Genomic DNA, 18,257 nt, shown 5'->3' with positions numbered 1-18,257 from the left:
CGTCAGTCCCTGTTTCTCTTTTGTTGCCCTGGTGTGGGTAGCGGTTGGAGGTCCTGGGTAGGTACAGCCGCACAGAGTGGGAGTGATTTGATGTGGGTGTGGATGGCCTTTCTAGCATATGAACACATATATTCTTAACACTATTCCCTGTGTCCCAGCCTCCTCCTCACACATAATTCTGATAAGTGGCTGAGTCTCTACTGGGACCTTGGTTCTGAGCTCTCCCAACTCTGCCACTACCTGTGGTTCATCAGGGATAGCACTTCTCAACTCTGCAGCTGAGTCCTTATCAGGAGCCTGAGAGACTTGACTGGCTGGGTGGCCTCCGAGGTTCCTTCCACTCTGTTAATTCTGTGACGTTCATTTAGGTTCCCTGAGGCTGAGCTGCAGAGGGGTATGTGGGGTCCAGAACTGGGTTGAATGCTGGCTTCTTACCTGTCCATCCAATCTGCTGGAAACTTCAGGGATGGAAGGCTTGGGCCTTTCTTTAATCCTAAACCCAGCCGATTGGGTTCTTCCTGGCAGGAACAGAAGTAGATGTTTCTTACAATAAAAGTTACATCAGTTAAACTTGCAGTACCAAGACACCAGGTGTGCTCAGCCATCCCTGCTATGCAGCTGAAGAAAGGTGAAGAGCCAAGTCACCTGCCCGCAAGGTGGAGCTTTTCCTCTGAGGCTTCTCAGAGCTAGTCTGTTGTTCAGCCTGTCAGACCAGAGTCATTAAAGAGCCCATATACCCAGAACATCCAGCAGCCCCTTTTCAATCTCACCCACCCATTAAAGGGGGGGAAAAGTGGAAATGACGAAGAACATTGCCCTGGAAATCTCTTGGGTCTGGGTAGCAGTGTCTCTAGCTAGGCTCCTCCGAAGCTTGTCTAACCCAACCTTCAACATAACCCTTTACTTGTACAGATACAAGGGATAAAATGGCACTATACTGTCACCTTCAAATTGCTCTCCTCTGAGATGGCGGTATCTCCTTTTTCAGCTGTGTCACACAGGGCAGGAGAAGGCTGCGTGCCTGAGATAAGAATGCCTGATAACTCACTGACCCATCAGTTCGTACCCTGGGGCATCCAAGGAGGGAGATGGAATCGGAATCAAAATGAGTGGGAGGCCTGGCATCCTACCACCTCCAAGAGTTTGCAGTTCTCTGGGGCTATTACTTGCAGGTGATAAAAAAAACCCCTGGGTGGCAGCTATTATTGCCTTCTGTCCATTGTTGAGGCCATCTGTACCTGATCATTAGACCCTCACTCCCAGCCTGGCTTTTTAAAATAGAAGTCCCTTCACCCTGAGGACAAGATTTTAGAAGAATAGGGGGGAAGATGCCTCTGGGGACAGCTGGAGAGAACAGCTATACACATGTTCTTCACTCCCTGACAAGATGGCAGGAAGGTACCCCTCCAACTTCCCACAGAGAAGAAAGCAATGCAGTCTGGCCGATAGGACAACTCTGAAAATTCAAATTTTCCGTCTAAAGGTTTGAGTTTAAAGCTATACTTGATGGTATAAAGACACATGGCGACAAAAAGAATGGCTGGGAAGTAGAAGGCCTAATTCCTAAAGCAGGTCCAGGGAGGGTAGAACTGGGAAGATGTTTGGACCTCGGAGAAAGGGGATTGAAAAGCTGTTCATAATCAATCTTTACCTGCAGTCATCTAGAATCACCCAAATGACTATACAGCATGAACACTGTCCCCTCCTGAATTTACCCAGTACTGACCTGCACACCACAGATGAGAAACTTGGGAACAGCAGCTCTGGGAGGTGGGAGGAGTTAGGGTCCAGGCCTCCCCGTATCCAATTTCTCTATGTCAGCTGTGTCACTCAGCTGTCCACTTCACTCCAGCCCTGTCATTCCAGCTCTGACACCAAGGCAAGACGCTAGGTCTACAAATACCGTCTGGGTGGCTGGTGTGAGTTCAGAGGATACTGGGGGGGCTTGGCCCCCAAGGAAGAGGACCAGTCTTCCTCCAGTGCTACCGCCAAGGCCGCAGGGGCTCCTCTTCCCTCCACAGACTGAACTGACAGGGAGTCCCAAACGTGAGTTGCCTCTTCATCCTCTTTCCATTTCCAGGACTGCTCTCCCCAACCTCCCCAATCCATAGTCTATTCAGCTTCTTCATTTCTCTTGTCTAGGAGTCGTTTAGGTTTTAGGAGTGAAATTATTCTACTTCAGGATAAAGAGCTAGAATTGGAGTGGGGTCAAGGGAAGGGAGTAGTAAGGGAAGGAAAGGCTCATATTACTCTGAAAACTTAAAATAGCTGAGGCCTGAGGCAAGCTGGGAACTAGGCACTAGGCCCCCAGGGCTCAAGAAAGAAGTAGGGAGAACAAATGCCCCAGCCCATCCCTCCACACATCAACCTCCTGATAAAAGGAGATCTGGGAAGATGTGTGTCATATCTCTACTGCCCATAGATTCCCAGGAAAACAAATACCTAAACCAGGCAGTCTTGAGTACTGACTGTATTGGGGCTACAAATTTGGGGGTTGCACCTCAGAATGGACGGATGGGTTTTGGTTTGAGGAACTAGTGGGGAAGTTCTTCAGTCTGTTGGGCGTTTCTCTGGACCTCCATGGAATCTTCCTATTCATAAGCTCTGTGAAAAGATCTCTAACCAACTTCTCCCAAAGCCTCCCCTTCAAGGACCACCCTACTATAAAGGGACAGAAATAAGGGAGGGAGAATGGCAGTCAGGGATTAGATGTCATAGTGGGGTCCAACCTCTTGCAGGATGACAGAAAAGAAGGTGCTGGAGTCCCCTAAACCCTCCCCAGCAGAGACTCGGCAAAGTGGGGTGAGTCAGGGCCTCTGACCACTGGGTGTGGGGAACCTGGGAAGCCATTGCAGCACGTGAAGAAAGGTGCTTGAATTGATCTCACTTGTATGCGACTCCTCTATTGTTAGAATGCCTGCCAGCATCTGCAGCCCTAATACCCCCTAATCCTGGGGTGTGCCCCTTGCCCCAAGCTAGATAAATGTCTAGTGAGCTTCAGCTTTACCTAGTCTAGAGAGCATGACAATTCTTTTAACATTGGGTTTCCTTCATTCCCTCCTCCCTTCCCCTCAGCTACAGCGGCTGAAGCAGTTATTCAGGAAGGAGTCTGCTGGGACAAAGGAGATGGAGCTTCCCCCAGAGCCCCAGGCTAATGGGGAGGCAGTGGGAGCTGGGGGTGGGCCCATCTACTACATCTATGAGGAAGAGGAGGAAGAAGAGGAGGAGGAGGAGGAGCCACCCCCAGAACCTCCTAAGCTTGTCAATGATAAGCCCCACAAATTCAAAGATCATTTCTTCAAGAAGCCCAAGTTCTGTGATGTCTGTGCCCGGATGATTGTGCGTGAGTCGTGAAGGGAAGGAGAAAGCATGTGATGTTGAAGGCAGGGACTGGGAAAGGGTTTAGGGTGTCGCAGAGAGGCTGTGGCAAGATTTGGCTTTAAGGAAATAACTGTTAGAGACTGAGGGTGTGGGGTCCCATACAGAAAAGGAACCTAAGCGCTATAGTAGCAGCAGCGGTACAAAGGGAAAGAGGAGCAGGAACCTCACCCAAATGTTCTCCCCTCTCCCAAGTCAACAACAAATTTGGGCTTCGCTGTAAGAACTGCAAAACCAACATCCACGAACACTGTCAGTCCTACGTGGAGATGCAGAGATGCTTCGGCAAGATTGTGAGTAGGCTTCGGGGAGCAAGAAAATAGAGAGGGGACATGTTGCCAGCTACACCCCGGCCAGTCTCTCCTCAGGTCACCCCCTCCATATCCCTGCTTTTTCTTTCTCAGCCCATCTCTTACTTCAAAAAGGGGTGAGCACTCATGAGAGAGATGGGGTTCTGGGTCCTGCCTTGCTCTTTCTGATGCTTTCCATCCTACCCTACAGCCCCCTGGTTTTCATCGGGCCTACAGCTCCCCACTCTACAGCAACCAGCAGTACGCTAGTGTCTGTAAGTGACTCACATGGAACCGGAGGGAATGGGCAAGTTTAGAGATGGTTCCAGCACACCTCTAGATTTAGAAACCAAATTCCGAAACAGAAAGATTCTCCATCCCATGGTTCACTCTCAACCTCATAGTTTAGCCACCTTGGATGCAGAGTCGATATTCCCCTATTTGATAGCTGAGGGAGATAAGATTTAGCTAGGTCTCCACACAGCTAGCAAGAGGCAGAGCCAAGATGGAATCTTCATCAAAATCTGTGCTCTGCATATGCAAAACCATTTCTAAATGAACAAGGATTCTCGACTGTACTCATCCTTGTTACAGAAGAATGCCACACGTAAGGCCAGACCCAGAGCTATGGACGTCCTGGGCAGATTCATAGTTTAGCAACCCTTAACATTTATGTTGAGGTGAAGCTAAATTCTGCGAGGAGTGTGGGTGTAAAAAGAAGGGTCCGCTGGTACAAGCACCCCTGCTTGCACATGCCCCTCAGCGGGACAAAAAAAGCCAGCAGTAAAAGGACCACTCTCCTGAGAAGGAGAATGGGAATTCCGAGCATTCCCCGACGCCCAAGCAACTTAGTAAAGTGGACTTTCCAACATCATATAATGAATGCTCTGCCTGGAAGGAGTGCTGGTAAATATTTTTCTCCATTACATTACATTTCCAGTGATGTTTTTAGAGCTCTTTATAGATTGATGATCCAGATATGCCCAGATGACAACTTCCCTGATCCTACACACACACACACACACACACACACACACACACACACACACACACACACACGTGTCCATTCAATCCCACCTCTCCCTTACTTAGGAGGTCTCTCCTTCCTCCAAGCCTTTCCCTGCCTCCCCAGTAATGTCTTCTTTCTTCTCCCATTCCCACCAGCTGCTGCAAATCGTAATGACCCTGTGTTTGAAACACTGCGCACTGGGGTGATCATGGCAAACAAAGAACGGAAGAAAGGACAGGCAGATAAGAAAAATGTGAGCACCATACCTCCCTTCCAGAGACCCCATATCTCCTCTCTGGAAAGCTGAAAAAAGCTAGGGATCCCTTTCCCCTAAAATTGCACATAACCCAACAGACAGATTTTTGCATGCAATTTTAGAGGGCCTCAGGTTAAGAACTCCTGCCATAGCATGCATTTTCTCCAGGAACTCCCTTGTGAAACTGTCAGATTAGTCACTATAACCAACTGAAGGCTAGACCCCGGACCCCTGGCATTGCTAGACAACAGAGGCAAGAGCTGTGCTTTTGGATTCAGGGAACAGAATTTGCCCGGTAATTCTAGAGTCATACAAGGGTCCATGAAGATCGTCTGGTCTGACCCATTTATTCTATAGATGAGGTAACTGAGGCACAAAGCTAGTGGCCAAAAGTAGCTTCAATTCCTTTTATAATAGGACTAGAGGCCCGGTGCATGGATTTGTGCACTGGTGGTGTCCCTCAGCCTGCGCTGCGCCCTCTCGCAATCCGGGACCCCTGGGGGGATGTCGGACTGCAGGTTTTGACATCCCCTGAGGGATGTAGTAGTGCACGAAGTGGCAGGTGGCTGAGTAGGAGCCTGAGCCTGGGCCAGGTGCTGCTCCCACTCATCCCTGCCCTGCTGCGCCTGCCACCATTCAGCACTGCTGTGGAGGCGGGACAGGCTCACACCATGGCAGCTGCGCTCGCCAGCCATGAGCCCGGCATCTGGCGCCCATCGGTCAGCTGGGTGGCGCTCCCACTGTGGAAGTGCACTGATCACCAGGGGGTAGCTCCTGCATTGAGTGCCTGCCCCCTGGTGGTTAGTGCATGTCATAGCAACTGGTCATTCAGTTCAGTCATTTGGTCGCTTAGGCTTTTATATATATATACTAGAGGCCCGATGCACAAAAATTTGTGCACTTGGGGGGGCCCCTCAGCCCGGCCTGTGCCCTCTCGCAGTCTGGGACCCCTCAGGGGATGACCACCTGCTGGCTTAGGCCCGCTCCCCGGGGGATTGGGCCTAAGCTGGCAGTCAGACATCCCTCTGGCAGCCCGGGAGCCCTCAGGGGATGTCCACTTGCCAGTGGAGAGCAGGTCTAAGCTGCAGTCGGACATCCTTAGCACTGCTGAGGAGGCAGGAGAGGCTCCCACCACCACCACTGTACTGGCAGCCATCAGTCTGGCTTGTGGCTGAGCAGAGCTCCCCCTGTGGGAGTGCACTGACCACCAGGGGGCATCTCCTGCATTGAGCATCTGGCCCCTGGTGGTCAGTGTGTGTCATAGTGACCAGTCATTCCCAGTCTTTATGCTGTTAGGGTCAGTTTGCATATTACCCTTTTATTATATAGGATAGATTACTAGAGTCATAATGCCATAGATGCATTCAGTTCAGCAAGGGGTTTGTTAGCATATCCTCATATCTTTCTGGGCAACCAGGATGGACTAATGTAGATAACGGTTACGGTTAGATGGAATCCTAAAATTGACTGAATGACAGTACCCAAAGGACCCTGTTCCTTATGGCAGTGGTTCTCAACCTGTGGGTCGCAACCCCTTTGGCTGTCGAACGACCCTTTCACAGGGGTCACCTAAGACCATCCTGCATATCAGATATTTACATTACGATTCATAACAGTAGTAACATTAGAGTTATGAAGTAGCAACGAAAATAATTTTATGGTTGGGTCACAACATGAGGAACTGTATTTAAAGGGCCAGAAGGTTGAAAATCACTGCTTTAGGAAGTGTATACCTACAGGAAGATTTCTGATGGCTCATAACATGATTTTGTCTTTGGTCCTCACCTATGAAAATTTTTCTCACTGGTGCAAATGAAGATATAAATGGTGTACCCATCAAGTTTGTGGGAAACATAGAAGGAAAAACATATACTAAATAATATATTCAGAAATCTTATAGACTAGAAAAAGACCCAGCACTAATCATTTGAAATTTTGTAAGGAAAAATGTATATATTTGTTCTTGAATCAAAAAGAAAAAAACAAAACAAAACAAAACACACACACACACACACACACACACACACACACAACAACAACAACAACAAATCAACTGCACAAAAACAGAACTAGAAATCTGGCTTCCAAGTAGTTGATATGGAAGTTGGGTACAAATTAGGGATTTCTATGGAGGGAGCTATGACTGTAAGGCACTAACACTGTGATTTGGCTGCTTGCAGAAAGGCTAACACATTCGGGTACTGTTTTCTTAAGGGAATTGTAAAAGCTGTGCTGCCCATTTTTCTCTTATACACTGAAGTATTTTTAAGGACAGACATTATAGTAAAGGACATAGAACTGGGATCTTGGGGAATGATTTGAAGGGTCTGAAAATAATTAGAGAGAAAAAAGGCAGGAAGGACATGTGCTGACATGTCCTCAGATCTTTAAAGGGACTATATTGGTTCTATATTCCTCCAGAAGGCAAATCAGGCCAATGACTAATAGTTACAGGGAGACTGGCATAGGTTTAACATGGGGGAACGTCCTATAAATAAATTGCATGGGCTTATTTTGAAAGGGGGTGAGTTCCCTGTCATTAGCTACATTCAAGCACAATGTGGGTGGCCCACCTGCCAGGATGTTTTAGAGAAAATCTCTGTATTAGGCAGGTGATTGAATAGATATTTTCTCCAAGGCTCCTTCCAACCCTGCCATCCTATTAGCCTCTGTCCTGACTGGAGAGCCAGGGCAAGCATGGGTTCCCCAGACAGCATCTTCCTAACTCTGGTGCACCCTCCAGCCTCTAGCAGCCATGATGGAAGAGGAGCCCGACTCGGCCAGACCAGAGGGAGGCAAAGCCCAGAATGGTGAGTGACTCCCACCTCCATCCACAGAGATGGAGGTGGTCGGGCTCAGCAATGCCAGCGGGAAAGGACAGTAAAGGGTACGCCAGGTTTGGAGAGAAAGGAGGCCCCATAACAGAAGGGTAAGAGGATGAGGGCTACCCTCCAGGACCCAGAGACAATTTGCTGGTGTTTCTCATCCCAGGAAACCCTGAAGGGGATAAGAAGGCTGAAAAGAAGACACCTGATGACAAAGTGAGACTCCTTTCTCCCTGCATGGAGCCCAGTCCTTTTCCCAACCCAGTCTGACACCACTCTCTACCTCACAGCAAGAGTGCAGACTGCCCCGCGGGTTCCCATTACCCTTAACCAGCCTTCTCCACCACCTTACACACACACAACTAATGCATTCCTCTTAGTTCATGGGCCTGGGAGAGTCGGAATGGAGTGTGTCTGGAGAATGCTCCTGCCTTGGTCTCCTGCCCCTCAATGTGGGACGGAGGAGCCCTGAGACTCATCACCCCCTTTCACCCCCAGCACAAGCAGCCTGGCTTCCAGCAGTCTCATTACTTTGTGGCTCTCTATCGGTTCAAAGCCCTGGAGAAGGACGACCTGGATTTCCCGTGAGAGGCCTTAAGATTGGGGTGGGGGTAGACTGGGAGCCCAGCTCCCTCTGGGAAAGGAAAGAGGGGAAGGGGATACTCAGGGCTTGGAGCTTATTGAGGCTGGATGTGGGTACAGCCAAAGGACTGGATAGGAAGGCCCCTAAATCTGAGGCCCCTCCCTTTCCCTGCCAGGCCTGGAGAGAAGATCACGGTCATTGATGACTCCAATGAGGAGTGGTGGCGGGTAAGAGAAATGACTGAGGGTAGGGTGGGACATGGGTTGAGTTTAAAAGGCTGATTCTCCCTACCATCTTCTCTAGGGGAAAATAGGGGAGAAAGTCGGATTTTTCCCTCCAAACTTCATCATTCGGGTCCGGGCTGGAGAACGTGTGCACCGGGTAACAAGATCCTTCGTGGGGAATCGCGAAATAGGACAGATCACCCTCAAGAAGGACCAGGTTAAAAAAAAAAAAAAAAAGACCAGGTAGCTCTGGTGCCCCAACCCAACCCCCGGCCGGGAGGCTCCTCTGCACTCTCCATTAATGACACTAGGAAAGGCCTCCGTAACTCCGGGCTCCCCTGCTCTCCTCTACAACTGTTTTCCCTTGATTTCTCTCCTCCCTAATCCTTTAATCCTAGATCGTGGTGCAGAAAGGAGATGAAGCTGGCGGCTACGTCAAGGTCTACACTGGCCGCAAGGTGGGGCTGTTCCCCACCGACTTCCTGGAGGAGATTTAGGTGTGCAGGCCGGCGCCTGCTGGCGGGAGAGACTCGGGCCGGGTGCTGGCAGGCCCAGTGGAAGGTGGAGAGGAAATGGAGTGGAAGCAACTCTACTGCTGAGTCAGGGAGGAGCGGGAAGGCCCGCCAGAGCGAGACGGGGCTCCTGGGAAGGGACTGGTTCCCGCCCTCCTCCCTGGGCTATGCCATCGGATACTGGTGCCTAGAACAGCCTTTGAGAGCTGGAAAAAATTGCGTTTCCACTAGGAGGCGCCCTGGGTTGCGGGGGTGGGTGGGAGGCGAACTGTTGAATGTTGTGAATTTATTAAAGTTTTGACAAAAGTTAGAAAAGTTTGTTCTTTAACTTGGGGCCGAGGAGGGAGGAGAGGGCCTACGAAGTGGTAGGAAATCCTCCCCAACAGTCACATTTTTCTACCATCGGGTAACCTGAAACCCACCGGGGCTGAGGCCGGTGGGAGGTGGGGAGACAGTGCGTCCGCTAGGGGAGGCCTCTGTAGTCAGTGAAGAAAAGAGCCGGGCGGGGTCTCCGTCCCCGCGCCGCTGGGGCTAGGAACAGGATCTGGTTGCAGGGTAGGTCCCCCTAGCTTTTGGCGATTTAGCTGCGGACAGCGCCTTACATTTCGAAACCTGGCTCAGTGCCGAGCTGGGCCGCCAGGGGGCGGTGCAAGATCTCGGTTGGAGAGCGAGGGACGGGGGCCGAGATGGTGGGGAGAGGAGAGAACCAGAGACAAGGAGCCGGAGACCCTGGGTCTGGGAGGGAGTGGGGTGCGTGCCGTCTCCATGGCAACACTTCCTCAAGTCCTCCGGGAACCCAGCGAGCAAGGCCCGGGGGCTTAACCCCTCCCGCGCGGCTCCGCCCCAGCCCTGACAGGTACCAAGTGAGAGGGCGCTGGGCAGACAGCTAAAGGGCTCGCGCGGAGAACCCCCCTGCGGCGCGCCGTATGCAAATGTTTTCATTTGCATATGTAGACATGCAAATATACCGGCCTTGGTCAGGGTGGCAGGTGGCAGGGAGCGGGAAGGTGTAGGGAAGGGAGCTGAAGGAGGAGTGTAGGGACCTGGGAGTGGACCAGTGAGAGGCAGCCTGGGGTGGTCGCTGGCGTGGAGTCAGCGGAGGGTCTTGAGCTTGATGGCGGATGGGGGGAGGGTCAGCGTGGCCAGCCAGGAGATCCTCTTCTGCCCGCTGTCTGCCAGGCCTGAGGTTGGCACCGCCTAGCAAGGTTGGCAGCGGGAGCCCAGGCACCATCTGCTGCTGGCGGGAAAGGGTGGGGGGAGGACAGAGGCTCAGCTGGGCTGGGGAAAAGGAGGGCCGGGACGGGCGTGCCCCCCTTCCTTCCAGAAGGCTGAGGTGCGGTGGGGGTAGGGAAACACACAAGAGGACTCATTGCAGAGCCGGGTTCTGTCTCCTGTTCCTTTGCTCTTGACTGTACTGGATTCCTTGGGGGGCGCGGGGTCATAAAGGAAGACTCAGGTAGCACCCCTTTAATCTTGCTTGGGCTGGAAGAGCAGCAGACCACAGGCCTCCCACCCCCACATACAAATCAAGCCTTTTGCCTTCATCCCTCCTCGGCAGGATCTGCCTCCCACAAATGGGCAACAACTAGGGCTTGGGTCCTATCTCTTCATCAAGCATTCTGAGGGACTCAAAACCAGAGCCCCCGAGATCCTCGAGTGGGGCCCCCCACAATGCTGAAGCAAAACCAATTTACTGGCTCATTGGGCGGCGATGCTGGTGTGGGGGTACTGAGACAGAGAGAGCGGCTGTTCTCCCCCCCCCATACACTCGGGGGGCACCCCCCTTCCCCGCCTCGCAGAGCCGGCAGCTGTCCCTAATTAGAACGGCGGTTTAATTGGATTTATCAGCAGTTAATAGGAAATTAAGCAAAGGGCCCGAGAGAGGGAGGGCAGAAGGAGCGGGAGGGCTGGCTGTGCGGAGCTGGAAGGACGGGTGCTGGGGTGCCAGGGCTGGGGACACAAGGCCCAGTATCGTGACTGAGCCCCATGGTCATGCCCCGACCCCCAGTACTTGCCTGCTGGTTTAGCCCTGACCGGCTGGCAAAGAGCTGATCTCAGGAGAGGGAGTCGGGAACAACAGAGACCCTGGGGGGGGGGGGACCCAAAGCCCTCTACTCCTGCCAGCGGCCACCTGGGTGATGGATAATGCTGCCTCACGCTGCAAAGGTCATAAGTCTGGGCCAAGGAGCGGACTGAATCAAAAACAGACCGGAGGGGGGGGGTCGGGTTATTAGGGTCCAAGATACAAGCCGCACCCTACTCTTCCTCAGTGCGCACCAACTCATAACAAAGGAAGTGCCTTGAGGTCAGAAGACTGGGCAGCACAGGGGTGAGGGGGACATGGACTGAGCCTCTCTCCCACCCCCTGCCGCCTGGCTGTGTTGAGGATCCTGGGAGTCTCCCTGCACATCCACCAATGTCCCTCTATGGCTTCTGCTCCTGCTTCTCTCCCCAACTGCTGGGGCTGGGGCTGGGGCTGGGGCTGGGGCTGGGGCTGGGGCTGGGGCTGGCTGAGGCCAGAGGGGCCCAGCGTCTGCACCACCTGCCCTGGGGGCCAAGGAAGGAAGCTTCAGGCAGTCAAACAGGGTGCAGGGTCAATAGCCCCGGGCGCCTCCTGTCAGCAGGCCCTCTGCCATCAGGACCTCATTATGCGGCTAGAATAACAAGGCTTCCAGCAGGGACTCCAGCGACCTCTCCACCACACTCCTCCACCGGGGCGCTGCTCCTGCAGGTGTGTGGGTGCCAACCTCTGAACGTGTGGGGGTCTCTGTGCCCTTGGCAATTATGGGTGTCTATGTCCCTGGTGTGTGTGTGCGTGTGTGCTCCAAAGTGTGTGAGGCGTGTGTGCACGTTGGTGTGTGCCCCTGTACCCTGAATACGTATCTGTCTTGTCACCATCCTGCCCCCTCCCAACTTCTATTATTTTCGTCAGTCTAAACCCCTGGGTGTCTAGGTGTGCACATGTGCTTTGGCGTGTCTGTGCATTCTTCACGCCTGGGTGTGCCCGCGTAGGCATTTCCGTGGGTCTCTGCCCGCGGGGACTGTGTCTGTGTGAGAATCAGGAAGAGCCGCTAGCGAGTGTATGTTGCTCTGGCATCTACACTTGCAGGTGTGTGCGCCTCTGTGACAGTGCGTGGGCGTGTGCCTGGGTGTGAACCGCACGGCGGCGGGTATTCGAAAGACAGTGTGACGCAGGCGCGCTGTGTGTCTGCCTGCGCGCGCCCGGCTGCCTCTCCCACCCGCCCCCCACACCCCCTCCCTCTCCGATTTCTAGTCCTCTCCTCTCCGGGCGGGCTTAGCTGCGCCGTCCGCATCATCTCCATCCATTATTGAAGAAACAGCCGCGTCCGCTCCAATCACATCAACAACCCCCCGCCCCCCTCGGTTCTGCTCGCCCGCAGCCCCTCTGGGTGCTGGGAGAGGGACAGCCGAGACGCCGCGGGGGCACCAGCAGGAGCGGGCTCCTGACCTGGTGCCCCGAGCCGGGCCCGGCACCGGGACGCCGGGGTCCCCGGCGGAGAGTGCTTTGCATAAACAGATGGCGCGGGCGTCTTTGTCTCGCTCCCTCGCTCCCTCGTTCGCTCTTCGAGCGGCTCCCGGCTCCTTCGCTGTCTAGCTGATGCAATCATGATCATCTCCGAGCCTCGGGACCCGGAGCCCTTAATAGCGGCAGGAGGGTCAGGGGCCTCGGGGCTCCCGAGCAGATGCTGGGCACCGTGTCTTCCCCCCAGGGCTCCGCCCCCCACGCCCCACAGCTGCAGAGGGAAGACGGAGCCCTGCTGAGGTGACGGGCATGTGGAGGTGACCGGAAAGGGGACCCCAGTCAGTGCCCCGAGGTGTCCCCGGGCTGTCCCGTAGGACTGCTGCAGCCCCCGCCCTCAGGAGCAGCAAGCCAGAGAATAGGACTCCAACTAGTGAATGGGAGGGGAACGACAGAGATAAAGAGCGGCAGAGGCATCTGTAATGAGACACAGCGAGGCAGAGAGATGTGGAGAGAAGGAGAGACCACAGAGACAGAGAAACAGCCGCAGAGGGACAAAGCCAGGTAGAGAGTTCAAAGGAGGAGACAGCCAGCCAGCCAGATGATAAGGAACAGAGACACACAGACATACACAGAGACACCGCGACAGACAGGTCCCCGAAGAGAAAAGGCAGAGAGAGTAGGACGGGCAGGGGCAGAGGGCAGTCCCTGGGCAGAGACGGAGCTGCCCCCGGGCTCTGGGACTGCCCAGCCTGACGAGAGGACTCATCCTAAACCTGGGGTGCCCGAGGCTGGCGAGGCGGGAGCTTCCGTGGCTCCTTTCCCCACCACCACCCCGGCCCACTGCGGAACCCACTGCCTTGGCCGCGGGAGTGGCAGGAGCGGCGGGCGGGGCGTGAACCACACTCTGGGAGCTGACTTACCTGCCGAAATGCAGTGAGGCGCAGGCTCGACGCGGCCCGACAGGGGGCGTCCGAGGCATCGCCCCTGAGCGCTTAGAAGCAGCTCGGCCTCCAGGGGGCGTCCGCGCCCACGGCCCCTGATCAGCCTACGGCGCCGAATCCAGCTGCTTCTAACCTACGGCGGAGCGGTCCGCGCGCTGAGCAGGGTCCTGCGCGCTTTAGCGTTCGGAGTCCAGTAGCGGCGGGACCCCGGCCCCGCCCTGGCCACGCCGAACCCACTGCTAATGACTTCTGCGGCCCCTCAGCCGCTGGGTCAGTTTGGCCTGAATCCTTTTGGTGGGAAACTGCGGGGGGAGCTGGGATCTGGAACCCAAGAGCTCGGTGTTCGGCCCTGGAGATCCTGATCCAGAGGGAGGAGTGGGCTTAGAAACAGTCACAAAGAAGGTGCCAGCGATTGGCACCAGAAGCAGGTGGGAGGTCAGGGAGCCCCGGGGAGTCCAAATCAGAAGCAAAAACGTGAGAAGGAGCTGGGAGAGTGGGCGGAGGCGCACACCAGAGGCTGGAGGCCGGAGGCTCAGGGAAGGGAGCGGGCAGAGGTTTGGGACGTGCTAGGCCAGGTCACTGGGGCGCACAGGAAAGGACCCAGGAAGGCGGGCGATGACCCGAGAATCAAAGGGGTGCGGCGTAGGGGCCAGAGGTCCCGTCGCTTCCTGGCGCACCAGCTGTGCACATACAGCCAGGTGTGCAGCCCAGCCCTGGCCCCTCCAGCTCGAGCTCTGGGATTGATTGTACTACAGGACAGACAGCCCGGGGACACCTCAAGGCACTGACTGGGGTCCCCTTTCCGGTCACCTCCACATGCCCGTCACCTCAGAGACTGGAAGGCTGGGGTGCACGGGTGACAGACAGCCCACTCCCCGGCGAGTGCTCAGGGCGGGTGCGGCCCTGCGCCGCTCTAGGCTCTGACATCCCTTCAGTCAGTCCCCCTTCCCCGCCCCCCACACGCGAGGCGAGTCTGGGTCTCTTTGTTTTCGAGGTGTCTCTGACACTTTATCTCATTATCCGCCGGAGGGAGGCTCTAGCCTGGGACCCCCGCAGCCTAATTACAGCCGCACTTGTCAACGGAGGGGAGAGGGGAAGTATCAGCTCCAGGGAAAGGAAGGAAGCCCCCAGGAAGGGCCCCCTCCTCCCTGTGCCCAGGTCCCCAGAGAGGGGTGCATGGGTCACCCTGGCCCCAGTCGCCACAGGGCTCTGGAGGGAGGCGGGGAGCTGGCCGTGTCTGGGTGACCAGGGGGAGGCAGGCAGGGAGGAGGGTGGAGGTTAGCGTGGGAGTGGGAGAGGTAGTTAGGGTGGGCTCCTGGGTCCCTGGAATCCCAATTCCCCAAAGATGGTGAGTGAGCCTTCTCACCCTAACAGTATAGCATCCGGGGGGGCAATCAATTGCTTGCTCTGCACTTCTGTTTGTGTGTCTTGTTCTCTTTCCTCCTTCAACATCTTGTCTGTCTCTCCTGAACTGGTTTTCTCGCTCCCTTCTCCTCCTCTCTGTCACAGCCAGAGGCAGAGAGTGGCCTCCTTGGATAGCTGCCCCTTCACCTTCCCCAAGGGAGGCAGGGCAAGCAAGTTTCTCAAGCCCCCAAACTTCAACAACTGACTTACTCTGTCCTAAGCCCCGCTGAAGATGCCTCCAGCTCCCCTGGCCTCCAAGCACTGTCCCAGGCCAACCAGAACACAACTGGGAGGAACCACCCAGAACTAGAGGGGGACAGCGTTAGCTCTTCTGTTGGACTGTCCATCCCCCCCTCCTCCCACTGCACTGTGGTGGGGTCAGAACCAGGGCCTCCAGGACCTGCTAGCTCCTGGATGCTCCCGAGAAGTGACTTTCAACCTTTTCATCTCATGGCACACACAAACTAACTAGTTAAATGCTGCAGCACACCGATGTGTGTGTATATATATGTATATATATATATGCGCCAAAATAGGTATAACTTTGATTCATTCACACCAGATGGCTATTGTTGTGTTGGCTGTTGTCATTTTCTTATTTGACAACATAAAGGAAAAGAGGTCGATGCCCCTGACTCAATAGTCAGGTATTGCATGTTTTAAAACTTGCAGCACACAGTGTGCGGTGGCACCCGGGTGGCAATGGCTGCCCTGGCCCTCCTGGTGCCACCTGAGAGCACTCCACACCTGCACTTCTCTGGGGGCCTGCCTGCCAGCCGGTGTGTGGGGAGGGAGGGGTGTCCCTGACCCCTCCCCCCACTTCTGGATCCCCTCTCAATCAGAGTCTGGGAAGCCTGTGAGGCCTCTCCCAGGCTTAGGACCAACCCAAAGCCCCAAGTATGAGGTGTCCCTGTGGGCCCGAGGCGGCCCCGGAGGAGAGAGCGGAGCAGAAACCCCTCAGCTCCCCAGCAGCTCCTCCTGCTCCGAGCCTGGAACTGGGGAAGAAGCGGAATGGGGGCGTGGGGTAGGTTGGCTGCGGCAGGCTGGGCTGGGCAGGGCTGGGCTGACCCCTCCCCAGCGGGGGGCGGGACCCCAGGAGGAGCGAGGGAGCCGAGCCCCAAAGAGGACCAGACACGAAGAGGCGAGATGGCGGGAACCGGTCTCGGGGCCCGCTTGTACCGGCAGATCAAGAGACATCCCGCGGTGAGTTCGGTCCCAGAGCCACTGCTTCTAACGCCTAACTTTTTCGCTGCCCCAGCGCTCCCCGTACCCTCTTGCCTAGACGCCACCCCCCAGTGCTCTAACCTCTCCCAGGGTGTCCTCAACTCCCCCTGCAAGGTGCCCCTCCCTGTGTCCCTCGAATCCCCCTAGAGAGACTCGCTGTGGGGTGAGGGAGACAGGGCCGGGGCTGTGGTGCAGGAGGCTCCAGTCCCCTCTCCCAAAAGGGAGGGAGCACGGGTCCGAGGCGGGGGGTGGGGGGCGCCCGGCAGGAAAGCGTGTCAGGGCGACGGGGAACTGCGGGGAGGGGAGCGGCTGACAGTGTCCTGGGCCTTCCCGCAGCTCATCCCCATGATCGGCTTCATCGGCCTGGGCATGGGCAGCGCTGCGCTCTACTTGCTGCGGCTCGCCCTGCGCAGCCCCGACGTCTGGTAAGGCCGGGCTGGGGTCCTGGCTGGGGCAGGATGGGGCAGGAAAGAGGGGCCTCTCAGGAATGGGGGGTCGGTGGGCCTGGCAGGGATCCCCTGCAGCCCCCACCCCCCAGCATCTCTCCCTGGGCCCACCCAACCGCACTCTCCTCTGAGGCTCCAGACTTGCCCCGGCTGCCATGGCAACGCTGTTGTGCCGCCGCAGGCGGCCTGTGGGTACCTCAATATCCCTGCGGGGCCTGGGGATGTGGCCAGGCAGCTCTGGGGGTGCGGTAGGGGCCGGGGTGACGACGAGACTCCAGAGGCAGTGGGGGTGGGGGTCCTCTGAACGCATCAGGACAGCCCCATGTTGTCAGAATTGGGACACATCGCACAAGCCCGTCGATCTCTGCGTTCCGCTCCGCTCTGCTGGGAGGGCCTCGGGAGGCGAGGTGCAGTGGGGGTCGCTGGGTTGGGTTGTCAGCCCCTCATCTGGTCTCGCTCTGACAAGGGTGACAGCCCTCTAGTCTCCTCCGCAACTGCTAATGCTCCTCCTCCCCGCCAGCCTTGGGGAAATGGCCCGCCCCCCAGGGTAGGGCTGGGGTGGGGGCTGGAGGCAGAGATGCCGGTGTTACCTTAGGCGCTAGGGTCCTACTTCCCACAGAGAAAACCCCCCTTCCCCCCCCTCCACAGCTGGGACCGGAAGAACAACCCGGAGCCCTGGAACCGCCTGAGCCCCAACGACCAGTACAAGGTACCTTTAGGGGGCTCTAGGGTTGCACCCCCATCCTCTCCTTTCTTGGTCCCTGGGAAGACCCCTTGGCGCCTCCCCCCTAAAGGGAGGCCTGGGGCACTCAGTGCATCGCTTCACCACCCCCCCCCCCCCAGTTCCTTGCAGTGTCCACGGATTATAAGAAGCTGAAGAAGGACCGGCCAGACTTCTGAGCCTGGCTGGGACGGGTCCATGTCCTCCACCGACGTCAGCCTCCTCCTTCCTGCCACTCAGCCCCCAGCCTCCAGGGCGCTCTCACCACCCTGCCCAGCTCCTGTGCACACAGGCCTGGTTCCCACGCTGCAGAGGGGAGGCAGCTCCACCCCCACCCTCTTCCCTCGCTCCCTGCAGCGGAAGCACCCCTGACCCTCAGCTGGAGTCCCACGCAGGGGGGAGGGGGTGGGAGAGTCAGGAGGTGGGGCCCCAGAGGGTTGACTCAAAAGGCCCAAGGGGGCCCCCCTGCTAGGCTGCAGGGGCCTGACAGGGTGTGGCGCAGGCTACGTGAGGAGCGTGGCAGACGTGAGCCAGGAGCAGGCAGGGGCCTCTGAGCGCCAGGCGACGTGGCAGGCCCCGCGTTTGCCCAGGCCCTGGCGCCCTCCCAGGGCGGCGCTGCGCTCCCTGCCTGGGCTCCTTGCCTGCGGCCCAGCCTGCTCGGGAGGAGGCACCTCTCAGCCCGGGGAGGGGCAGTGCGCGGCTTCCTGCGACTCAGGAGCCAACCCGCAACCCTCTCCAGCCTCGCACCTGGGCCTCCCCCTGCCATCCACCCCTCCTCGCTCCCCTGTCCCCTGGGATCAAACAGAAGCAGCCATGGGCAAAATACAATTTCATTTAACAAATTGAATTTGCTGCGCCTGCTAATCACGTCTGGTGTCGGCTCTGATCAGAGACAGAGAGGAGGCTGCAGCCCCCCGGGGCCTCGCGGTGGTTGTGGGAGGGAATCCAGAACCACACACG

At 56.4% G+C, this 18,257-nt stretch overlaps 2 protein-coding genes across 8 annotated transcripts; both read left to right on the top strand.

The window, feature by feature from the left end:
• The first annotated feature begins 1,149 nt into the window (after positions 1 to 1,149).
• On the top strand, positions 1,150 to 9,364 carry STAC3 (SH3 and cysteine rich domain 3). Of its 7 annotated transcripts, XM_059683354.1 has the most exons (13): positions 1,150 to 1,172; positions 1,867 to 2,046; positions 2,739 to 2,802; positions 3,076 to 3,343; positions 3,574 to 3,671; positions 3,880 to 3,943; positions 4,833 to 4,930; positions 7,677 to 7,743; positions 7,925 to 7,974; positions 8,257 to 8,342; positions 8,517 to 8,568; positions 8,645 to 8,722; positions 8,964 to 9,364. In XM_059683354.1, the coding sequence occupies exons 3-13, from the start codon at positions 2,740 to 2,742 to the stop codon at positions 9,060 to 9,062; spliced, it is 1,023 nt and encodes a 340-aa protein (XP_059539337.1). In that variant the 5' UTR covers positions 1,150 to 1,172; positions 1,867 to 2,046; position 2,739; the 3' UTR covers positions 9,063 to 9,364. The 7 variants fall into 7 exon arrangements, with proteins under 7 accessions (XP_059539337.1, XP_059539336.1, XP_059539335.1 ...); XM_059683353.1 differs by lacking the exon at positions 1,150 to 1,172 and having other exon boundaries at positions 3,082 to 3,343; positions 8,645 to 8,782; positions 8,964 to 9,359; XM_059683352.1 differs by lacking the exon at positions 1,150 to 1,172 and having other exon boundaries at positions 8,645 to 8,782; positions 8,964 to 9,359.
• A 6,086-nt stretch (positions 9,365 to 15,450) lies between these two features.
• NDUFA4L2 (NDUFA4 mitochondrial complex associated like 2) lies at positions 15,451 to 18,203 on the top strand. The gene is made up of 4 exons (XM_059683325.1): positions 15,451 to 16,109; positions 16,467 to 16,555; positions 17,225 to 17,285; positions 17,420 to 18,203. Exons 1-4 carry the CDS (start codon positions 15,918 to 15,920, stop codon positions 17,474 to 17,476), a joined length of 399 nt encoding a protein of 132 aa, XP_059539308.1. The 5' UTR covers positions 15,451 to 15,917; the 3' UTR covers positions 17,477 to 18,203.
• The last annotated feature ends 54 nt before the right edge of the window (positions 18,204 to 18,257 follow it).

This window comes from Myotis daubentonii, chromosome 2, assembly GCF_963259705.1.
Source record: "Myotis daubentonii chromosome 2, mMyoDau2.1, whole genome shotgun sequence".
Taxonomy (NCBI): Eukaryota; Metazoa; Chordata; class Mammalia; order Chiroptera; family Vespertilionidae; genus Myotis; species Myotis daubentonii.
The sequence above is the reverse complement of the archived record's forward strand: the minus strand, read 5'-3'. Positions and strand labels throughout refer to the sequence as shown.

Excerpts from the sequence above, each read along its gene's own strand:
- STAC3 (XM_059683352.1), top strand. The coding sequence starts at position 2,740 with ATGACAGAAAAGAAGGTGCTGGAGTCCCCTAAACCCTCCCCAGCAGAG. Across the intron at positions 3,672-3,879 it reads AGAGATGCTTCGGCAAGATT|CCCCCTGGTTTTCATCGGGC; the intron begins GTGAGTAGGCTT and ends CCTACCCTACAG. Across the intron at positions 8,569-8,644 it reads CCAATGAGGAGTGGTGGCGG|GGGAAAATAGGGGAGAAAGT; the intron begins GTAAGAGAAATG and ends CATCTTCTCTAG.
- NDUFA4L2 (XM_059683325.1), top strand. The coding sequence starts at position 15,918 with ATGGGGGCGTGGGGTAGGTTGGCTGCGGCAGGCTGGGCTGGGCAGGGC. Across the intron at positions 16,110-16,466 it reads AGATCAAGAGACATCCCGCG|CTCATCCCCATGATCGGCTT; the intron begins GTGAGTTCGGTC and ends GCCTTCCCGCAG. Across the intron at positions 16,556-17,224 it reads CTGCGCAGCCCCGACGTCTG|CTGGGACCGGAAGAACAACC; the intron begins GTAAGGCCGGGC and ends CCCCCTCCACAG.